The sequence below is a fragment of the Monodon monoceros genome, unplaced genomic scaffold (assembly GCF_005190385.1).
Source record: "Monodon monoceros isolate NGI ecotype Baffin Bay Population unplaced genomic scaffold, NGI_Narwhal_1 Super_Scaffold_12, whole genome shotgun sequence".
Lineage (NCBI taxonomy): Eukaryota > Metazoa > Chordata > Mammalia > Artiodactyla > Monodontidae > Monodon > Monodon monoceros.
Genome location: NW_021703768.1, coordinates 126333706 through 126353891, shown reverse-complemented (window position 1 = coordinate 126353891; position 20186 = coordinate 126333706). Strand labels below are relative to the sequence as shown.

Sequence of the window (20186 nt, the reverse complement as noted above, 5' to 3'; positions counted from 1 at the left end):
GTGTGTGTGTGTGTGTGTGTGTGTGTGTGTGTGTGTGTGTGTGTGTCAAGGCTGTCTCTGAGCCCTAGCAGGCTCACTCTGCTCCACTCACTATGACAGCCTCTTGCCACCAGAGGACTCCACACCCACGGCCTCAGAAGTGGAGGGCTCAGACACGGATGTGGAGAACAAACGTATGGACACCAAGGAGGGAAAGTGGGGGGCGGGGGGGGTGGTAGTGGGATGAACTGGGAGATTGGGATTGACGTATATACACTAATAGGTATAAAATAGATAACTAATAAGAACCTGCTCTATAAAAAATAAATAAAATTAGATTAAAAATTAAAAAAAACGAAGTGGAGGGTTCAGTGTGCAGAGGGCACTTGAGGCTCAGAGAGGGGCGGGATCTCCAGCAGCTGCACAGCACCCCAGCATGTCCACTGGCCCACAAAGGGTCCCTATTCCCCTCTTCCGAGCCTGCAGAATCCCATACCAAACAGCTTGCACTCTGTATGCTTTCTGGGTCTCTCCACAAAGCCTGGCCATGGGCAGGGCTCCCCGTCACCGGAGGAGGGTGACAGCCCACCCCTGGGGTCCTTCAATGTTGCCTCTGACCCTGAGTTCCACAGCGAAGCTAGCAACCTGAGTTCAAGTCCTGACCCCTGCCCAACTCACCATGGACCTTGGATAAGACCCTTGTCCTTTCAGGTTCCCCCAAGACACGTGGGCAGTGGCCAGTATCCGCGGTCTGTGCCCCTCCCTTGCCAGGGGCCCCAAGGTGGTGGGAGGGGCCACAGGATAGGACTCTGGCCCCAGAGCCTGCCACAGACCAAGCAGACTGAGGTGATTCATAGCCCAGGCTACTGGTTAGAAAAATATGCTCTTCCCAGTTAAAAGAATCCTGCAGGCTCTGGAAAAGGTGTCGGAGCAGACGTTTTCTCTTCTGGACGTTGGGCCCAGGGCAGGGCCACAGGTCAGGGGGCTGGGAGCAGGCAGGGGTGGGGCAGACTCACCTCCCAGAGCGAGCCCTCCTCTCGAAGCACAGCCACCAGCATGCCGGCTGGGATCATGAGGCAGGACAGCAGGCCCATCAGGATGCCCAGCAGCTCCGCCCAGGCTGGGAAGCGGTAGCTGCCATATTCTGAGGGCTGGTACTTGACGATGCTATACACCAGCAGGGCCTGCAGGTGGGGGGGCTCCCAGCATCAAAGTGGGCCTCGGGCATGGCCCAGGGCTTGGGATAGCCCAGGTCTGAGCTACCTTAAAGCCTGAGATAGCTCAGCCCAGAACCACCCAGTTTCTGAGACAGCCCAGTCCTAAGCTGTACCAGAACCTAGATGGTCCATCTTTAGAGGCTTTGCAAGTCCTCAGACAGCCCTGCCCCAAGCTGACCCAATGCCAAGACCTGAGACAGCCCAGCTCTGAGGCGCCCTAATTCCTGAGACGGCCTACCCCTGAGCTGCTCTGACCCCAGCCTTAAGGCTCTGAGGCCTGAGAAAGCCCCGCTCATTTTGCCAACCAAACGCAGGACCAGCCTCAGCACAGCTACAAAAGCTGGGGGCATCAAGGGGAAGGGGAGTAGACCAGGATCCCGGTGCCCGCCCCACCTCTCAACCCTGACAGAGGTCCACTATGGGCCAGGGCAGTCCTACCAGACTGAACGCCCAGAGGGGCCCTGCTCTCAGCCCTGAGTCCCCAGCCAGCAGCCCTCCCTCCCACCCCCGGTTACCAGGAGCATGGCCGGGGACAGGAACAGCCAGCAGGCCCTGAAGTAGAGGCCCGGCTTGAAGCCCAGCATCATGTGGATATCCCGGCAGAACCTCTGGATGCCTGCACAGGGGAGGGAGGAGCATGGTCCCACCCGCAGCCCCACAAGCGCCAGCAGCCCCTCCTCCACTCCAGCTGCCCCCACCGGAAACCCTGGCCCTCGGGACCAGGAACCCAGTGCAGGGGGGCTCCAGGGTAGTCTCCCGCTCTCCCACGGTGGGGAGCCTGACTCCACCTCCCATGGCCCCTCTCACCATACACCCGGGTGACAGCGAGGCACGTGGTGATCACCGCCACCATTAGCCCGAAGCTGGCGCTGTAGTCGTCCAGAAGGACCAGCCAGTACATGCCCCCCTGGAACACAAGTCGCAGCTCTGGGGTCCCCTTATCCCAGCCTCTCTCCCTGATGCCACCCCTTCCCCAGGCAGGAAGTGAGCAGGAAGCAGCCAGACCGGCAGGGAGGGCAAGACGATGACAGCGTGACTGCGGTCTGCCTACCGAGCCCTTTATACACGTCATCTGATTTGAGTCTCACAACAAGCCTAGATGTAGACCCCATTTTATCAGTGGGAAAACAGCCTCAGGGGGGCGAAACCACTTGTCCTGAGGTCGCTTAGCGAATGCAGGAGCGAGGCTTGAACCCAGGTCTTTCAGACTCCAAAGTCAGGACTCTGGGTCACAGGCCAAGCTGCCCCTGGGAGAGAGGGCCTGGGGCGGACCAGGTTCCTCCCAAGGAGGAAGAAGCAGGTAGTTTGGGGAGTGCTTGGCCTGGCCACAGACAGTGCCACAGGTGTCTGCCCCAGCCTTGCCCACCAGCTGCCCGCCCACCCCGCAGCGCCACTCACATCCGTGGTGAGGACCAGCCCCATCAGGTACATGGCCACACAGATGAGCCCTGAGAACACAGCCTTCTTGGGCCGCAGGTAATACGGGAACTCATCTGTAACAGCTGTCACGATGGTCTCCAGGAAGGCAAACTGGGGGGGGGAGAATGGGGGGCGTCAGAATTCTTCCCCCCCCCCACACATACAAACACACACAGATGCACATCCCACAGGCAAAGATACACACACACCACACATACACACACAGGTACACACATAGATATACACAGACACATCACACAGATCCACATCACACACATGCCATACACACAGACACAATACATGAAGACATACACAGATACACAGTCATACATCTCACACACGCACAGACACACATATAGATACACACATCACACACAGATACACACGCAGAGAGACACAGACGCACACCACAAGGTGCACCTACTGGCGTGGAGCAGCTCACCTGGCTGTCCAAGCCAAGAGTCAGCAGCATAAAGAAGAAGAGGAAGGACCAGAAGGGCGATAGAGGCAGCATGGTCATGGCCTGTGGATAGACGACAAAGGCCAGGCCAGGGCCTGGGCCAAGGGTACACGGCGTCAGCAGTCTGGGGAACGCGGGGGTCCCACATACGTACTCAGATGCACATGGTCGCTCACACCCACTTGGGCACACTTGGTTCAGCCAGACCCAGAGACGTATACTCACTTCCAACACTTTCTTAATTTTTAGGATACAGGCCAGCACACTGTCGGTGCTCCATAAACACAGGTTGATAAAATAAATGAATTAATAATGAGTACACGAGAAAACACAAGACCAAATGGAAAGCCTCATTTGAATACACTTATGTACACAATCATTTGCACAAACAGTTCCATGAACACACATACTCAGACACTCCCACTGGCACAAGACACTGATTCACATCATTCAAACCCTCAATTAACTTGCACAGCCATCTGCACACAGGTTGTGACTCATCTGGACAAGCAAGGCAGGTTCCTAAGATGCGGCAAAACAAGACAATCTCCTACAGAAAGTCACTTATCTCCAGACACAGGTTGACACACACTCATTTGTACATTCATCCCTTTGCTCTAGGATACCCAGAGAGCAGCTAAGACACATTCATTCGTGTGCACACACACGCACACGACATACCCATCCACAACCTTGCTGGGCCACATGTATGTTAACTTGCCCAGCCCAGCTGTCCCCGACACACCCTCCACCCACCAGGGCTGGGCAGCCTGCTCACCTGCTTTGGCTACTTGGTCCACAGGCACACCCAGCTCCTGAGACATGTAGCCCAGCACGGAGAAGATGGCAAAGCCAGCCAGGATGCTGGTGATGGCGTTGCCCAGGGTGACGATGAAGGTGTCTCTGCCGGGAGAAGTCCAGGCACAGGCCAGGGTGAGCGGGCCACGCCTTCACCCACGAGGCCCTCCCCAGCCAGCCACTCTCCTCCCCACTCCAGCCCCTGGGATCTGGGAGACAGCCCTGACCTATAGATGTTCTGGTGAAACGTGTTGTAGGACGCAAAGGTGAGGAGCCCCCCGAAGCCCACACCCAGGGAGTAGAAGATCTGAAGAGCAGCTTCGATCCACACCTGTGGCAGGAAAGGAAGCAGATGGAGGGCAGAGAGAAGGGGCTGGCACACCATGGTGTCCAGAGGAGGAAGGAGGTGGGGCAAGAGCCAGTCGACAGGTCCAGGGATGCTGTGGTGAAGAGCCTGGCTCACGAGTGACACCGGCAGGAAGCAAGCCCTGCTCCAACACTTACACTGCAGTACCTGGGCAAATCCCTTCCCCTCTCTGGGCCTCAGTTTCCCCATCCAGGATCTAGGAGATACTCTCTAAGCTTGGTCCGCTTTTGAAGGAAGTAGTGCCTCGTGTAAATTTTCAGTAGATACATACTGACAATAAGCCCCTGTAACCCCTTTACTTCCTCCCTAGAGTTGGAGGGACCTGAATTTGAATCCCAGCTCTACCATTTTTTATCTGTGTAACCTGGCCAGGCCACATCACCTCTCCAGGCCTCAGGACCCTCGTCTGTACTGAGGGGGTAGGAGCAGTACCTCCCTCATAAGGTGGTGGTAAGGATTCTGTAACTACATACATGCAAAGTGCTGGAGCAGGGTCAGGCACAGTCATCCATCAACACATAAGAAACGCTAGGTGTCAGTACCATTGCTATTTCCATTATTATCACAATGCCCTCCTTGGGGTTTGGAGTCAGACAGATCAGGGTGGAAATCCCAACTCTGCCACTCCCTAGTCATGTGACCTTAAGCTTATCACCAACACTTTTGCGCCTCAGCTTCTTCATCTGTAAAATGAGAGAATAATGCCTACTGCATAGGACTGTGAATAATAATCAAGGAAAGTGCCAAGCACAGCGCCTGGTACACGGGGCTCACCATGTGGAAGATTCTTCCCCCCACCCCCTCTTTTCCCAGGGACCCCTCTTTCCTCTCCCCAGCCTGACTCTTCCCTCTGCACGCAGGCTTTGAGGGCCTCACCTTGGAAGACAACAGGTGGTGGAACTGAGGGGTGAGATAGAACTGGATGCCCTTCCAGGCCCCTGGGAGGGTGACTCCACGGACCAGCAGCATGAGCAGGATGAGGTAGGGGAACGTGGCCGTGAAATACACCACCTGAGAGACAGTAAGGGGGTTGACCTTCTCTCTCCTTTGCTCCTCTCAGAAATCCCCATCTGGGCTTCCCTGGTGGCGCAGTGGTTGAGAGTCCGCCTGCCGGTGCAGGGGACGCGGGTTCGTGCCCCGGTCCGGGAGGATCCCACACGCCGCGGAGCGGCTGGGCCCGTGAGCCATGGCCGCTGAGCCTGCGCGTCCGGAGCCTGTGCTCCGCAACGGGAGAGGCCACAGCAGTGAGAGGCCCGCGTACCGCAAAAAAAAAAAAAAAAAAAGAAACCCCCATCTTACTAACTCACCCATGCAGCCTAGCTGGGAGCAGTCGCCATGCTCTCTCCTTCCCTCACTCCCTCCACACACCACCGCTTTCCAAGGCTGTTCCCAACCATCCACTCTCTCCAGCTCCACTGCACCCTGGTCCAGGCCCCCTGCAAACCCAGCCTGTGTGGTCATCAGACGTTGGACACGCCCAAACTCCCCTCTGCCCCGTCTGTGCCTGTTCCCAAACCTCCAGCCTTGCCCTCAGCAAACACCATCAAGTCTCAAGCCCCTCGCTGCCTTGGCTTGCACCACGATGACCTCTCCTGGCTTTCTAATGGTCTCTACACTGTCTTTCTAATCTTTTTTTTAGTGGTTCTCTTCCTCGTGGACAACGTCTCCCAGCCCTTTGCAGAGGGACAAGTTCTAATACATAAATGATTGAGTAAACCACTCAGAAGGTTTCCAAGTCCTTCTGAAACAGCTTTATGGCCCTTCCTTCCCTTCATAACCTAAAACGGGCGTCTGCGGCTTTGTCTTCCCAGCATCTAGCTGGCCTTTTTCAGATAACAGTCGCCTGACTTTCCCACCTGGCGCTGACTCCATTCTCAGCCCCAGCCAAGCTGAGCACTCCACCCTCCTGCCCACGGTGACTGGTTCAGGGATGGGTATCAGACCTATGTATCCAGTGAGACTCAATTCGAGGATTTTTGAAACTTGGGACAAGGGAGAATACTAAGCAGGTAAGATGTAAGCCTAGAGCTGCTAGGGGCAACCTCATGAAAAACGTAGCCTGAGAAGGAAGCCAATCTGGAGGAAAGTACTGCTGAGACACCAAGAGAACGACGTTCCTGATAACTCCAACTGAACCTCTAGATCCAGCCATGCCTGAAGCAGACCCTCTAGACTTTCCAATTGAGTGTCACAACTGGGTGTTCTAGTGCTTGCATTTCAAAGAGCCGTCACTCATACCCACCCTCCAAGCACTCAATGAACACTTGCTGAGGTTCTTCAAAGCGCCAAGCACTAGGTTAGGAAAGAAGCTTGAATAACAGATAGGTCCCGCTCTCGGCGTGTTTCTAGTCTAGCGAGCCAGCCTAGCCACCATCCAGGCTCACCCCCACATCTTTCTTCAGGCAGTGCCTCCCTCCCCCAGTCTCAATGCACTCTCCCTCCCCCTCTTCCCAGTTGAAGTCCATCCATCCTCTCAGGCTCAGTCCACACCCTGCCTCCTCAGGAAGACCTCACCCTTCCCAGCCTCTCAAGCCTCCGGGGCCTCCCAGCTTCACCTTGCCCGAGGACTTCACACCCTTGAGGATACAGAGGAACACGATGACCCAGGCAAGCAGCAGGCAAAGGCAGAGGTTCCAGCGGATCTGCCCAGGACTTCCGATGCCCCGGCTGCCTTGGATGTGGAGGACGTAGCGGCTGTGGGAGACAAGGTCTGAATGTCCTCTGGTGACCCTGCCACGTTCCACAGACATGGAGTAAAGCTGTGGCCAGCCTGCGAGACTATCCTGGCTTTTTTCTATTTGATTCCTCTCCATCCTTCTCTGACCAGCTCAGCAGCCATGAGGTGGGCCTCTACAGACCCCATCACGCAGGCTGCTTTCCTCTTCAATTTCCATCTGGGTCTGGCTAATGGGAGGCAACAGCAGGAGACTGGATGATGGGTTGGGGTATTTGCACACACATGTGTACACGTGTACACGCATACATGCACGCACACCATCAGAGGGTCTGGCTGTGACTGCCTTCTTCTATAGCACAGCTTTTGTTGGGCAGCCCTTCCTCCAAGGCTTCAAATTTCCCCTGGTTCCGGGAACACTGCCTCCTTGCCTCAGGGGTGGTATGGCTGTCCCTCTTGCTGGTGCCTCACCTTTCCATGTGGATCCCCTCTGTAAAGTCTCTCCACTCACTCAGCTCCCTTCAGCCCTGTGAGAGTGCCAATCGGCTTCCTGCCTGCTCCCCCCAACTGATGCAGTGGGCCATGGCGTTGCCATGGAGACCCCTGGCAGCTGCCAGTGACCATGTCATGTTCTTTGGCTTTTAGCTGCAGACCCAAGCCCTCCCCCACTGGTCAGACATACTCCTCAGCAGGTGCAGACACTTTGGATGGACTTTAAGTGGATAAACGGATGGACCGTGTAATATGTGTGGGTTGGAGATTAAAACATTTCAAGACATGGGGCTCATTTGGGGGAAAATTCCTAAGAGTAGCCTTTTGCAGGTAAAGGGTTGGGGGTATCTGGTCTGTGTCCTCTGGTTAACCAATGGTCCCTGCCTAGGAACAAGGCTACTCTGGAATGTTCCAGAACAAGATCAGGGATCAGGAGGCCTTGGTTCCAGTACTGCCTCTGCCAGTAAGTACTGAGCAAGCCTCTGGGCCTTGTTTTTTCAGCTATAAAGTGGGACTTTGGGACAGGCCAATGGGCAGCGATGCCCTTTTGATACCCACCATTCACAGGGGCTTGCAATGTGCCTGGCACTGTGTTAAGGGTTTTACCTGCATTACCTGCCTAATTAGCATAGCAACCCCTTACTCTCCTATACTCTTCTTTCTCCTGTGAGAATAACCTGAGATGGTCCTGTATGATCATGGCCTCTGCTAAGTGCCTTACCCACTAGTACAGTCGGTGCTCAATAAATACAGATTGAAAGAACGAATGAGTGAGTGGCTGACTGATACCATCCTATGAAGCAGGGACTCTTATTACCCCCTTGAGCAGAGGAGGAAACTGAGGCTCCAAAAGTTGACGATTACTGTTACCGTCGGCATCATTACCATCAGCTAGCACTTACTGGGCACTCACAATCCACCAGGCTGGGCAGCACAATTTACATGCTTTCTTTCCTTGAATCCTCACAGTAACCTTCCAATACTATTAGCACACCCACTTCCAAGATAAAGCAAAAGAAATTGTTCACGGTCACACAGCTGGCCAGGTGAAGAGCTGGGATTAGAACCCAGAGTCCACCTAACACGAGCACCTGAGCTTGGCCTTTGAGGTGCATATGCTGAGCCCCTTGGGGACACGGGCACACTGATGCCTTCTGTCCCTCCCTGACCGTTGCTGGGCCGGCGGGGGCCTGACCTCCAGTACTCCTCGCTGGGGCTGACGGTGCTGGTGAGGTTGAGGGGCAGGGCCCCGTTGCCGTCCTTGGAGCCTCTGTGCTCGAGGCAGAGGTCTGTGTTCCACCAGTTGCCACAGTGCTCCCAGGGCAGGTTGCTGGTGAGGGAGGCGAAGAGGTAGAAGAGGACGTAGGCGATGATCATGTTGTAGTAGATGGCCACCAGGCCCACGATGAGCAGCATGGCCGCACCGGCACCTGGGCGGGGGAGCGGGCGGCCTTCAGGCCAAGGAAGCCATCCCCTTTCTGGGTTTCACCTCCCTCTCTGCCTACAGGTTGTGGCGGGAACCTCCCCGCCTCCCTCAGGCTCAGAGCACCCCACTGAAGCCTCACCTTTGAAGAGGGGGCTGATTTTCCAGACAGCCAGGGGTCCCAGGCTGGAGAACTGGCCCAGAGAGAGCTCGAGGAAGAAGAGGGGGATGCCGCAGATGGCCAGCATGAGGAAGTAGGGCACAAGGAAGGCGCCTGCGAGGAGGAGAAGGGAGGGTGGGGAGGGTCTGGGGCTGGGCTCCCCCTAAAGCCCAGCTCTAGCCCCGCCCCACCCCTCCCCTGACTGGCAGACATCACCACTTCTCACGTGGATTAGGGCTGGGCACTGCAAGACTGTCTTCTCTTATGCTAGGAGATCACTGAGGGCCAAGGGGTCGGGGTGGGGGGGGATGTGGGGCGGGGCGGGATTTACTCACCTCTGTAGCCCCAGCGCCCAGGCCAGGACTGGGCTCAGAGCAGACATTGAGTGAATGAATGAACAAATGAGTGAATGAATAAGTGCATTCCCCGCCAGAGGAAGTACAAACCCCTCAGTACAGAAATCGATACCCTGCAGAACACGGCTCCAGTCTACTGCCCCTCCCCTCTCCCCAGCACCACCTCAGGTGCTTGTGGCTGCCTCCTGTGGTCCCGTGTGCCCAGCATCCCTTCCCCTTTTCTTCTCATATCAGCAGGCAGCTCCTTTACAGGACTGCCCACCACCATATGGCTCTGGAAGTGCTGCCAGTAACACCGGCCAACCCCTGCCCACCCCTTCCTGGGCACACATCCCAAGGCAGGCCAATTAGATACCTTCCCTGCAATTCCATATAGATTCATTCAGAGAGAGCAGTGCTGGGAAGGAAGTCATTCCAGAGCTGTCTGTGGCCACCCCCGACCCACCTGTAAGGAGGAAGCCTGGTCCAGGGAAAAAGGAGGTCAGCACACAGAGAGGGAAGAAGCATCAGAACCAGGGAGAGGGAGGACAGAGACAGCTATGGACATCCCTGAGTTCCTGGAGCTTTGGAGGTCAGCACTCGTCCCACACTTCCCAGTCATCCCAATTCATCTCATCCTTGCTTCATCTAGTTCTACTTGGATTTCTGTCGCTCTGCCAATATGCGCTTCTTTAAGGAGTTTGGTAGAGTTGGGAGGAGACACAGTGCTGGTGGGAGCACATTGGCTCTGGAAACTATAGCCCTGGGGTGGAATGTTGGATCCCCATCGTGTGACCTTGGGCAAGGAACTTGGCCTCTCCAAGCACTGCGGCCTCATCAAGACGGTGCCCACCCAGGTGGTTGTCATCAGGGTTAAATGAGACAGGCCTGGAGAGCACTGAGCCTGGGGCCTGGCCGATGGTGAGTGCTAACCCCAGCTATTGTTAATGAGACTTAGAACAGCCACTTGATGGAGAGGCAGGGACAGAGAATTTGTTTAAGATGGAAGATATGCTGGGTTTGCAGCGTGAATGGAAGGAACAAGAGAGGAGGCTAGATTGAAGATTCAGGAGCAGGAATGACTGATTGAGGGAGCGAGGTTCCGGAGGAGGTGAGGTGGGAGAGGAGGGTTGGGGAGGAGACTGAGAGCACAGTGATCACTGACAGGCACACACAGCCCTTTATCACGAAGTAGAGGCAGCCCCCTCTGCCCATCACTCACGGCCCAGGAAGCGCCAGGGCTTGTCAAGAGAACCGAGTGTGTATCCATGCTGGGGATGAGACAGGAAGGAGGGGACTGGGAGTGGAAAAGGGACACGGCAGGGTGAGCTCCCCCTCCCAGCCCCAGGTCACCGCTTTCAACTAATTCAGCCCAAGGTCACATAGGAGACAGTGGCCAAGGCCACTTAACACCTCACTCCACCCTGAGCCTTGGCCCATTGGACTAGATGCCCCTCATGCAGGCATCAGGCCCATACCTCCTCCGTTGGTGTAGGCTCGATAGGGGAAACGCCAGACGTTCCCCAGGCCTACGCAGTAGCCGATGCAGGACAGCAGGAAGTCCAGCTTGCCTGTCCAGTTCCCCCGGTCTGCGGCAAGGTCCACATCCAGGTCTACATTGCCCTGGTCACTGGGGGTCATCAGCAGGTCTGGGGTGATGGGCTGCCAGTAAGAGAGACCAAAGGGGTGAGGGAGAAGGTGAGGCCAGGTTGAACTGGAACCCCCCAAATAAGAATATGGAATCAAACAGGGCTAAGTGCCAAGAACTCTACTGGTTCAGATAATCAACCGCTCTCACCTGGGCTGACAGGTTAATAGGCAGGAGCTCCTTGGGGTTTCAGGGGACTACAAACTTTTGAGACTAGCAGGGTGGCTCAGGCACTAAGAAAGCCACCTTGATCTTAGTTTGGCTAACACAGAGGTCCAATGAAGGGATGGTCCTATTTTGATGACGACGACGATGACGATCTTAATAACAGTTACCACGTGTGAGCACTTACCACGCACTCGCTGCACTAAACATTTTACTCACATTACCTGATTTCATTCCCAGAACAACTCTATGAGCTAAGTACTCATCTGAGGGAAACTGAGGCTCAAAGAGGTATGATGACACACCCACAGTTTTTGCAAGGCTGGCTAGTGGGAGAACTAGGTTTCCAGCCCAGAGCTTCCTGATGCTGAAGCCCAGGTCTTCAACCACCCAGTGCTGGAGTTCTGCTACTCCATCCTGGGCACCATATTTTAAGAAAGACAGTGGCAGTTTGGAGCATGTGCAGCTGACTAGATTGGAGTGTATTCAGGAAAGGCAGTTACAGGAGGACAAGAGGAAGAAGTGGGGCCCCTTAGCATAGAAAGGACGGGGCATGGAGAGAATGTGGGCTCCCCTGGGCTTAGATTTATGCTGTGTGGCTCAAGAAGGCCTTCTGAGGACTGTGAATTTTAGCTCACAAGCAGGAAGAAGCTACTGAAGCCCCAGTCTGCCTCAGAAAGTTGTAATCTTCCTGTCTCTGGAGGAAAGATGCATGCACAGAGGGGAATGGCAACCAGCTGTCCCTAAAGTCCCCTCCTGTGATTTAAGGAGGTCAGGGAAGTCCACTGGGCATTCTCCCTTCAGGCTGGGGCTGGGCGATGGAGGCCTTCCTCCAGGTGCTTGGAACCCTGGCCCGAGAGATGAGTTAGTGTGTCCATGAGCTGTCCAGGCTTAGGGCCGAGAAGGAAGCCCAAAGTCACCAGGATGACTATCTAAAATTCAGACAGCAGTTCCCAGAAGTGACTCCAGGAATGGGGCAGGAGAAAGGGGCAGCTACACCTTTTCTGCTTGCCTCTGAAAGCCATGCCCCGTGGCAGAGGAGGACGGAGCTGCAAAGAGGCCCGTTATCAAATAATGTTCATGGTTTTCAGAGAGGAGAAAGGACCCTCCTGCTTCCTGCTGAGGAACAACCGTGGGGAAACAGTGATTCCACTGGACTGGGCGTCAGGAGACCACGATTCTCATCCCAGGTCTGTGCCAATTCACTGTGCAACTTTAGGAAAGACTCTTTTGAGCCTTGGTTTCCCCATATGGACACTGAGGAGATTGGATAGATCACTAATTCCAAAAACACATCACTTGAAATGTTTGTAGATGTTGGGTGGAACAAAGGATTCTTGAATTTAAAAGTTTGGGGAAAGCTGGGTTATCACAAGGTAAAACAGGTTGCTTTGCTGCAGGACTTGTCAGATCCTTTAATGGACAAATATGCACTGTGACTCTCCAAGTAGGGACTAGAACAGAGAGTATTCTCCAATTCTACTTAAGAAAAGGGTCTCAAGGAGCTAGCATGTCAGGATATACTTGGCAGAAATGCAAGTCTAGATAATCTCTAGCTAATAGTCTTCTGGCTCTGATGATCTGTGAGGCAAGATTCATCAAGGAGACTTCACCACAGTGGTCGAGGACCAGATCAGATCCCAACACAGGGACTCAGCAAATAGCTACTACCCAATTTGCTTTATCCCCTAAAATTGGCCTTCCTGGCACCAGCCCGAGTAGGTGTCTACACACAAATCAGGTGACAGAGGAAACCTTGCTGGGGACTTGTCATATGAGCATTGCTGGGATGAGGATGGTGAAAGGAGAGTCCAAGTGTCACAGGACTGGAGGTGCCTGGCTGCAATGACATGGTTAGGGCAACGGGCTCAGGTGGCAGAAATGTGGTAACAGCATTGGGCTCTCAGTGATAGTGACAACCATGGTGGTGATCCTGCCTGAGGCTGGCTATTGGCCAGAGGGGCAGTGGTGATGGGGGCAGCCTGGCATGATTATGGGTGATGCTGACAATGATGAAGAGCATGAAAAAGCTGCTTTTCAAGTAACTGGGCTCCAAGGGTTGAAATATGTTGCTGGTGGTTCTCTGGCTGTGATCTCAAACATGCTGGGGTGAGGATAGCACCAGCTCCTAGACCTGTATGAAACCCACCCCTTACCTCTGATGCCCCTTTCCCCAAGTCTTCCTCTCCAGCTGGGTAAGCATCTGCCCTCTCCCAGGTGAACTCCCTCCCAGGTGAACTCCAAGAGGGATGGGGTAGCAGCCACTTGACACTGGCCCCTAGTGTTGGGTGGGGAGGCAGACCTGTCACCCTGTGACCCCTCCCCTCAGGCCAGCTGGCAGGAGGCCCTGATAATGAGGTTCCTCTGATCCCTCCTGAGAAGTTGCTGCCCTTTCTATGTTCACAGAGCAGTCCCGGCTCTCTGTTTCCATGGTGACAAGAGTTCCAAGAGCAGGATGCTGCCAGCTCTTCCGTCCCCTCCTCCCCCAATCAGAGGGAAGACTGCTCCTGCTCCAGGAGCAGGGGATGGGGTCCTCCAAAGCTGAGCCAGTCCAAAGCCCACGTAGAACCTCCAAGCCCACCACGCGGTAAATCCCAGGAGGCTGGCACAGAGAGGACAGAACTAACTGAGAGACCGAGAAAAGCAACAAGATCAATGGGGCAGGGTTGGAAGCTGGATGAGTTGCTTCACACTTCTGCCTGGGTGTGAGGCTCCCACCCCTGATCCCCCCACTCTCCACCCAGAGTCACACAGGAACACACATCTTAGTTTGCCAGACCACACCCCCTCTTTTAGGGGCCAGCAGAGGTAGGTCACCAGCAGTGTCAGGGCTGGGAGAGGTACGACTTCCCAAGCCAAGGCTTTCATACCTCCTTCAGGAGGAGAGAGACAGTAGGAATCTGGAGTCTGACTTCATTATTGTGCAGATCAGGAAAGTGAGTTTCAGAGGAGAAGGGGCGAGCCCAAGGTCAAACAGCAAGTTAAGGGCAGAGCAAAGCCAGGACTCAGATCCCTGACCCTCAGTCCCGTGCTCATCTCTGAATAATGCTGCCGTAGCTGGCACTTCCTCACGCCCCGACCCCCTTCTCCTGGAGACCAAGGGAGGGGACACTGAGGCCAGGGGTCCCACCCCTGCCCTGCTGGCCCTAGGTGGCTCAGCCCACCTTCAGGAAAGCAGTAACCTGCACCCCTCAGTTTCCTTGTCTATAAATTGGGGATAATAAGACCTAGGGCCCAGGATTGTTGGAGGATTACTTGAGATCAGGCTTCATACAACATGGCTATTTACATAATGAGTGGCCCTGTGCCAGTGAGGGGCGGGGGCTCTTGTGAGAAGAGAGAGGGAGGAGGAGAGAGTAGGATGGAAAAGAACAGGGGCTGGACTCAAGAAGACCCAAAGGACCCACAAATGACCCCAGCAAGTCACTTACGTCAGGAAACAGAAAGGACCCGCTTATCACAGCGGTTCCACGCTCAGCTGCCCAAGGGCAGAGGGCTTGAACGAGTGTATGGTGGCGGTGGGTCTTGCGGGAGAGGGGGCCGTCCACCACACAAGCAGCTGGGAGTTCACAGTATCCACCCCCCAGGACTGTGGGGCCTGCTTCGGTGCCGCACACTGGGGATGGACCAGTGATGGTCCAGGTTAGAAAACAGACTTGCCCCAAGTCACAGGGTAAGCGGCATCTGTAGAAACAGTACCCAGGCGTTCTGACTCCTTGGCTAAGACTGGTACTCTTAAGCTAAAAGCTAGAAAACTTCCCCTGAGACTCTCCCTCCCCACATACATGTGACTTGGCTGGCAGGTCCAATCCCACAGGACAAGGTGGGGCGGGGCTGAGGTCTGGGCCCAGGGCTCCAGGAACACATAGACTTGGCTTTCTCTCTCATGCCAGCTTCCACCCCACCTCCACAGCCCTTGGGTCTCCCATTTCCTCCCTGCTTGCCTTTGCCTCCCTCTCGCCCTGCTGAGGGGCAGCCTGGGGTCTTATCAGGGAAGCCAAAGCTGTCAGGAGAATGAAGGGGGTGGGGAGGAAGCAGGAGGTGGGCCCTGCAGGGCAGGAGCACCGGTAGGAAACCAGGGCGCAGCTGCTGGCTCACGGAGGCTGCTTCAGCGCGGAGTGCACAGGTGAGGACCTGCTCCAAGCCCCCACCCCCGACCAGTCCTGCTCAAGGCTGTCTCAGCTATTCTAACATCTCCCACCCCCCCAAATCAGGCCCTGGGGGAACTGGACCCGGGTACTGGGGAGGGGCGGGTGCCTGGCCCCGGCACCCCTACCTCGTGCCCCCTGTGGCTTGAGACACCTGTTCGCAGGACCTGGCCCAGTGAACCCCAGGCCCCATCACACTGCATCCGGACCCCCAGAAGGGGAAGGCCACTCTCCACCCCGTGCAGGCTGTGACCCCTCCCCTCCCTGCCATCCAGCCCTGCCGGCCTCCTCCGGAGCCCTGAGCCGGTTGCAGGTGCCCTCTCTCACCCTCCCAGGGGGCTCGAGAGGGGGCGGGCCTCCGCACCCCTCCCTCAGGTGCGCCCCTGCCCTCGTGCCCTACCCTGCTGAGGTGAGCTCTCTGGAGCTTCTTCATCTTGGAGGGCAGGTCTCTGGGGCTTCCCGGCTGGGCTTTTCCTGAGCGCAGAGAGCGAGCGAGGGAGAAAGAGATCTCGCCGCCGGCCGGCTGCCGCGCCCTGGCCTCCGCGACTCCCGCGCACCGGCTGGGGAGCCGCGGGCGCAGGCGCTGCCGTCCGTGGGCTGCCGGGCGCTGCCTCTCCCTGCGCAGCGCCCTAGGCTGGGGAGGGGAGCACCGCTGCGTCCGCGTAGACAGACGGGCTGACTGACTGACAGCAGGGGGATGCGCGCCCCCGCACGCAGAGCTGCCGACTGGAGGGGCCCGAGCGCGTGGGGAGGGGGGTCCGCAACGGAAACCCTCAGAGGTCTCCAGGCCTCCGCCACCGTCCCCTGCGTGACCTTGGGCAAGTAACCTGCCCTCTCTGGGCCTCTGTTTCCCTAGCTGGGCAATGAGGGAGGCAGGCCATGCACATGGACAGTAACAGCCCTGCCTTGGGTTCCAGCATCTCCGTACCTCCTCTTTGTTCTGTGACCCTGCCCACGTTACTTCAACTCCCTGTGCTGCCACTCTCTGTCTAGAAAATGGGGACAAGAATCTTACCTCCCTTATAAGGATGTGAGGAATCCAGGAAGATTGTGCATAGAAAACATTTAGCACAGAGCCTGGCACATCACAGGAGCTCAGTTAACATTTACGGACCCACTGTGTGTTGTCCACTCTTGCCAACAAATGAACAGCCGATAGATGTTTATTAAATCACCCAATCTACCAATACTTACTGAGCACCTAAAGTGTGCCAGATCCTGGGCTAGGTCTTATTTTTCTCAACGCAGTGACCTGGAGACGATGTTATTATCCCTGTTTTACAGAAGAGGAAACCAAAGCACAGAGAGGTTTAGTCACTCACTCAAGGTCACAGTGCTAGCGACTGACACTAGTGACAGAGTCAGGCCTCATGGACCTTCCGGGCCAGTAGTGGTGCTGAACAGGCCTGTTTCCTAGGGATGAAAGTGAAACAGGGAATTTGGGGTGAGGAGGAGGGACAGGGCAAGTGCCACTGTATGGTTGTGATGGTTTGTGACTTAGATCCTGTCCACCAACAGTATGACCTTGGGAATGTTAACGGTTTCCTGTCTGTAAAGTGGGCCATCCGCCAACTGGGGCCTGGCTAACCTCTCAGAGCGTTGTAAGGGTACAGTGAGCCCGCCCGCAGCTAGGATGGGAAATTATTAGCTAGAGTGATCATATGCGTTGGTTTGTGGAACTGAACGAGTATTTGCTAGTGGGCCCAGCATATACATTACAAATCATGCTCCTTTCACTCTCAAAAGTGTCCCAGTTCAGACACTCATAGCATTGCCCTACCAGCAGCCAACATGGGGAGGCCTTTGGGGAGAATGAGATCAAGTGTCTGCTGCCCCTCCCATCCCTGGAGCAGGAGGCAGGAAGGCTCTAAATCAGAGCACAGGCTTGGATAAAGGGCCTGGCTGGGTCCCAAGGCCCACCTCTCCTCCCCAGGTCCCACCTAGCTGCTCCTTCCTTTAAGCCTGGCCTCACAGGGCAGGCAGGGACTCTCCAGACCCAGGAGGAAGGAGCCCCTTGGCCATGAATGTAAACGGAAGGGACGTTCATTGAGCCCTACTGCGTGCATTAGATGAGCTCATATCCAATATCTAAGTGTTAGCTCTTTCCAACAGCCTGGAAAGACAAGTTTGTGTGTCCCCATTTTGTACCTAAGGAAACTGTCTTGAAGGAGTGAAGTTGTGTGCCCAAGGTCACAAATCACTGAATCTCTGAGCTTTGGAGATAAAGCGAGGAGGGCCTCGGGGCCGTGCCTGGGGAGAGGCAAAAACTAAGAGGCCCAGGCAGGACCCACCTCTCCTCTCCCCGAGGGCGTGTCACCACACCTCTTACAGGCAGCTTTGCTGAACCACTCCCTCTCGTTCGTTGGCTTGTGGGTTTCATTAGACGCTAAGGAAGGAAGAGAGAACCATGGGAACAGGGAGTAGAGGTGAGGCATTGGCTCAGAAGCCCTGGAAGACTAGCCTCCTTGTGGCCTCTTCCCAGCAGCACCTGCTCCCCCAGATCCAGCCCTGGAGGGAGCCAACCCTAGGCAGAGGGAAGGGAGCAGGGCTGGGACTTTAGCCTTTCTCAGACACGTCATGGGGTGACCACTGAACATCAGCAGCAGTCACTGGGGCTCTGAATACAAATGGGTCTAGGTCCATGCCTTTCAGAAGGGGAAACTGAGGCCCAGAGGAGGCAGGACTTGGAAAATCACCCTGTGAAGTAGAGGCAGGGTAAGGCCTGGAATCTAGGAATCTGACCCCACCTAGGCTCTGCCCTCCATATCACACCTTTGCCATCCCCTCCCCCATCACCACAGCACTTGTTGGAAAACTCTATACTTCATACAATAAACAACCCCCCAACATTTTTTAGAAGACATTGTCCACATGAGTCAGTCTACCCTCTGAAACCCCAGTTTTATGATCATACAACTGGCCATGAGTTCAGCTGTTGAGCACATCTGACAATTGCTCTCAATACCACCCCGTCTCCCCCATCCCAGAGGAAGTTTGGGTACCACTTGGCAAAATAACTAGTTAGGAATTCAAACCTAGTAAATAATCTATTTCCCTTTCCCTCTCCCTCCCTCTCTATTTCTCTTGGTCTCACAACAAACCAGAAGAATGGGGATGTGGGCTGATTTAAAGAAAATGTGAGATGAAAATGTACTTCCTTTTATTATATAGGGAGATATTTTTAAATGCATATAAATAAACATTTTTAATTTGCTTAAATGTTCCGACTTTATCGCTGAAGAGCATGTGTTTTGTTACACCAGCGTGGCGACTGTGAAAGATGAGGATCCAGACTGCTAATCCATCTGGTGAGAAAGTGGTTCTGGAGCAGCCGTGCGGGGACAGGCCTGCCCTCCAAAGCCGCCCTGTCCTACACCTGCTGTGCTCCCAGCTTCTGTGTCCCACTGGCTGGGCATCTCATCCACCCTGGGCCAGGCTGGTTTCCTTGCTAGAGACCTCCTCTGTGAGGCCGCTCTACTCCCAACCCTGACACCTTCCCTAGTCTTGAGCTGTGGCCCTCTCCACTCAGCCCACACCAGTCTCTTGGCAGTCAGTGTTGGGAGTCTCATCCACAAAACTCAGATTCTCAATATGGTGTCAGGGGTCTATAGACACGTAGCGCTGACGCACACGTTTCTGATTTGCTAGAGGTCACGACCAGGCCCTGGGCCTTCCACAGCCAGGCCAGGCCAGATATTTTTGCCTGGACGCCCCCCCTCCCACCTTCCATCCCCCATCTCTAGCATCAGCTCAGGGCCTGCCACCCAGCAGGGGGGAAGCATAAAATCACTATATGCAAACAGAAGCAGCATCGACCATTCCCGATAGGAAAGCTGGAACGCCTCTTAGCACTGGGGTGGCCGCCGGGTCTGACAGGACGTAATGGGTCCTTTTCCCTGAGCCATTACAACACCCCTGCCTCTGGTGGAACTCTCTGGGTGGCAGGGAATGCATTACTTCACACCGCAGCCCAAGACACTGCTTGGAAGTTGTCTTAGATAAAAGTTTCCTTTTCCACGGAGCTCAGACACCAGTTGACAGGTGATCGCCAGTCCAACCTGTGGGGCCCACCCAAGGCCCTGACCGCCCACGTAGACAGCAACTGCAGCTCACCCAGCCTGCTCGGCCCGGCGACTGACCTCCAACCAGGCAGAGGTCTTCCTGTGGCTGGGGGCGGCCTTGTCCTGCCTCAGATCTTCCCAGCCACCAGCTGTCCTCAGCACTGGGGGTGGGGGTCGTTAGAACATCAGTCAGGCCTGCCGTCATCACAGTAGGATACAGCAGCCCAGGGAGCAGGTGTGGCTGAAACACGGAGCTTACTGTGTGCCGGGCCCTGTGCTACACATAATTCTGAGACAGCTTAGATAGCTTAGAGTATTTTATTTCCATTTGACAAATGGGGAGGCTGAGGCTCAGAGAAGCTAAGTAACTTGCCTGAAGTCTCACAGCTTGGAAGTAGTCAAGCTGGAATCCAGGCCATGTGACAACAAAATCTGCTACTAAACACTGGCTGCGTCCCAGCTGAAGTGTGGCCCTCCAGCCCACAGCGTTCCCGCACTCCAGAGCGGTGTTCACTGGGGTGCTGGTAGGTGCTGGTAGCGGGCTCCTGGGTAGTGAAGCATGGGGAATGCTGGATAAAAGAAAATTCAAGGGTTTTCTTTGCTGTGGGACTTGTCCGAGCCTTTGATGTGTTAAGGCACCAGTGTGACTCTCCCAGAAGGGTTGAGTCTGCAGGACTTCTCAAACTGACTTGACCAGAGTCATTTCTTCTTGGTAAACAAGCTCCCCAGTCTTACAGATGGGGAAATGAGGCTCAGAGGGGGGAAGCAATTACCCCAGGGTCACACAGCAAACGCTTCTGACGATCAGAAACCTATATTCACTCACCGCTAGCCACCCTG

General features: G+C 55.3%; 1 protein-coding gene across 1 annotated transcript in view; it reads right to left on the bottom strand.

Annotated features, from left to right (window-relative positions):
- The window catches only part of SLC6A7 (solute carrier family 6 member 7), a 20431-nt gene extending 4561 nt beyond the window's left edge, over positions 1-15870 (bottom strand). Inside the window, exons 1-13 of the mRNA XM_029219160.1 lie at positions 15686-15870; positions 10803-10986; positions 8972-9103; positions 8602-8836; positions 6796-6934; positions 5117-5251; positions 4101-4204; positions 3854-3978; positions 3058-3170; positions 2595-2726; positions 2004-2103; positions 1712-1812; positions 996-1163 (exon numbers count right to left, since the gene is read on the bottom strand). Of these exons, the coding sequence (XP_029074993.1) occupies positions 996-1163; positions 1712-1812; positions 2004-2103; positions 2595-2726; positions 3058-3170; positions 3854-3978; positions 4101-4204; positions 5117-5251; positions 6796-6934; positions 8602-8836; positions 8972-9103; positions 10803-10986; positions 15686-15718 (1701 nt within the window). The 5' untranslated portion in view covers positions 15719-15870. The remainder of the gene's footprint in view (positions 1-995; positions 1164-1711; positions 1813-2003; positions 2104-2594; positions 2727-3057; positions 3171-3853; positions 3979-4100; positions 4205-5116; positions 5252-6795; positions 6935-8601; positions 8837-8971; positions 9104-10802; positions 10987-15685) is intronic.
- Positions 15871-20186: the final 4316 nt, after the last annotated feature.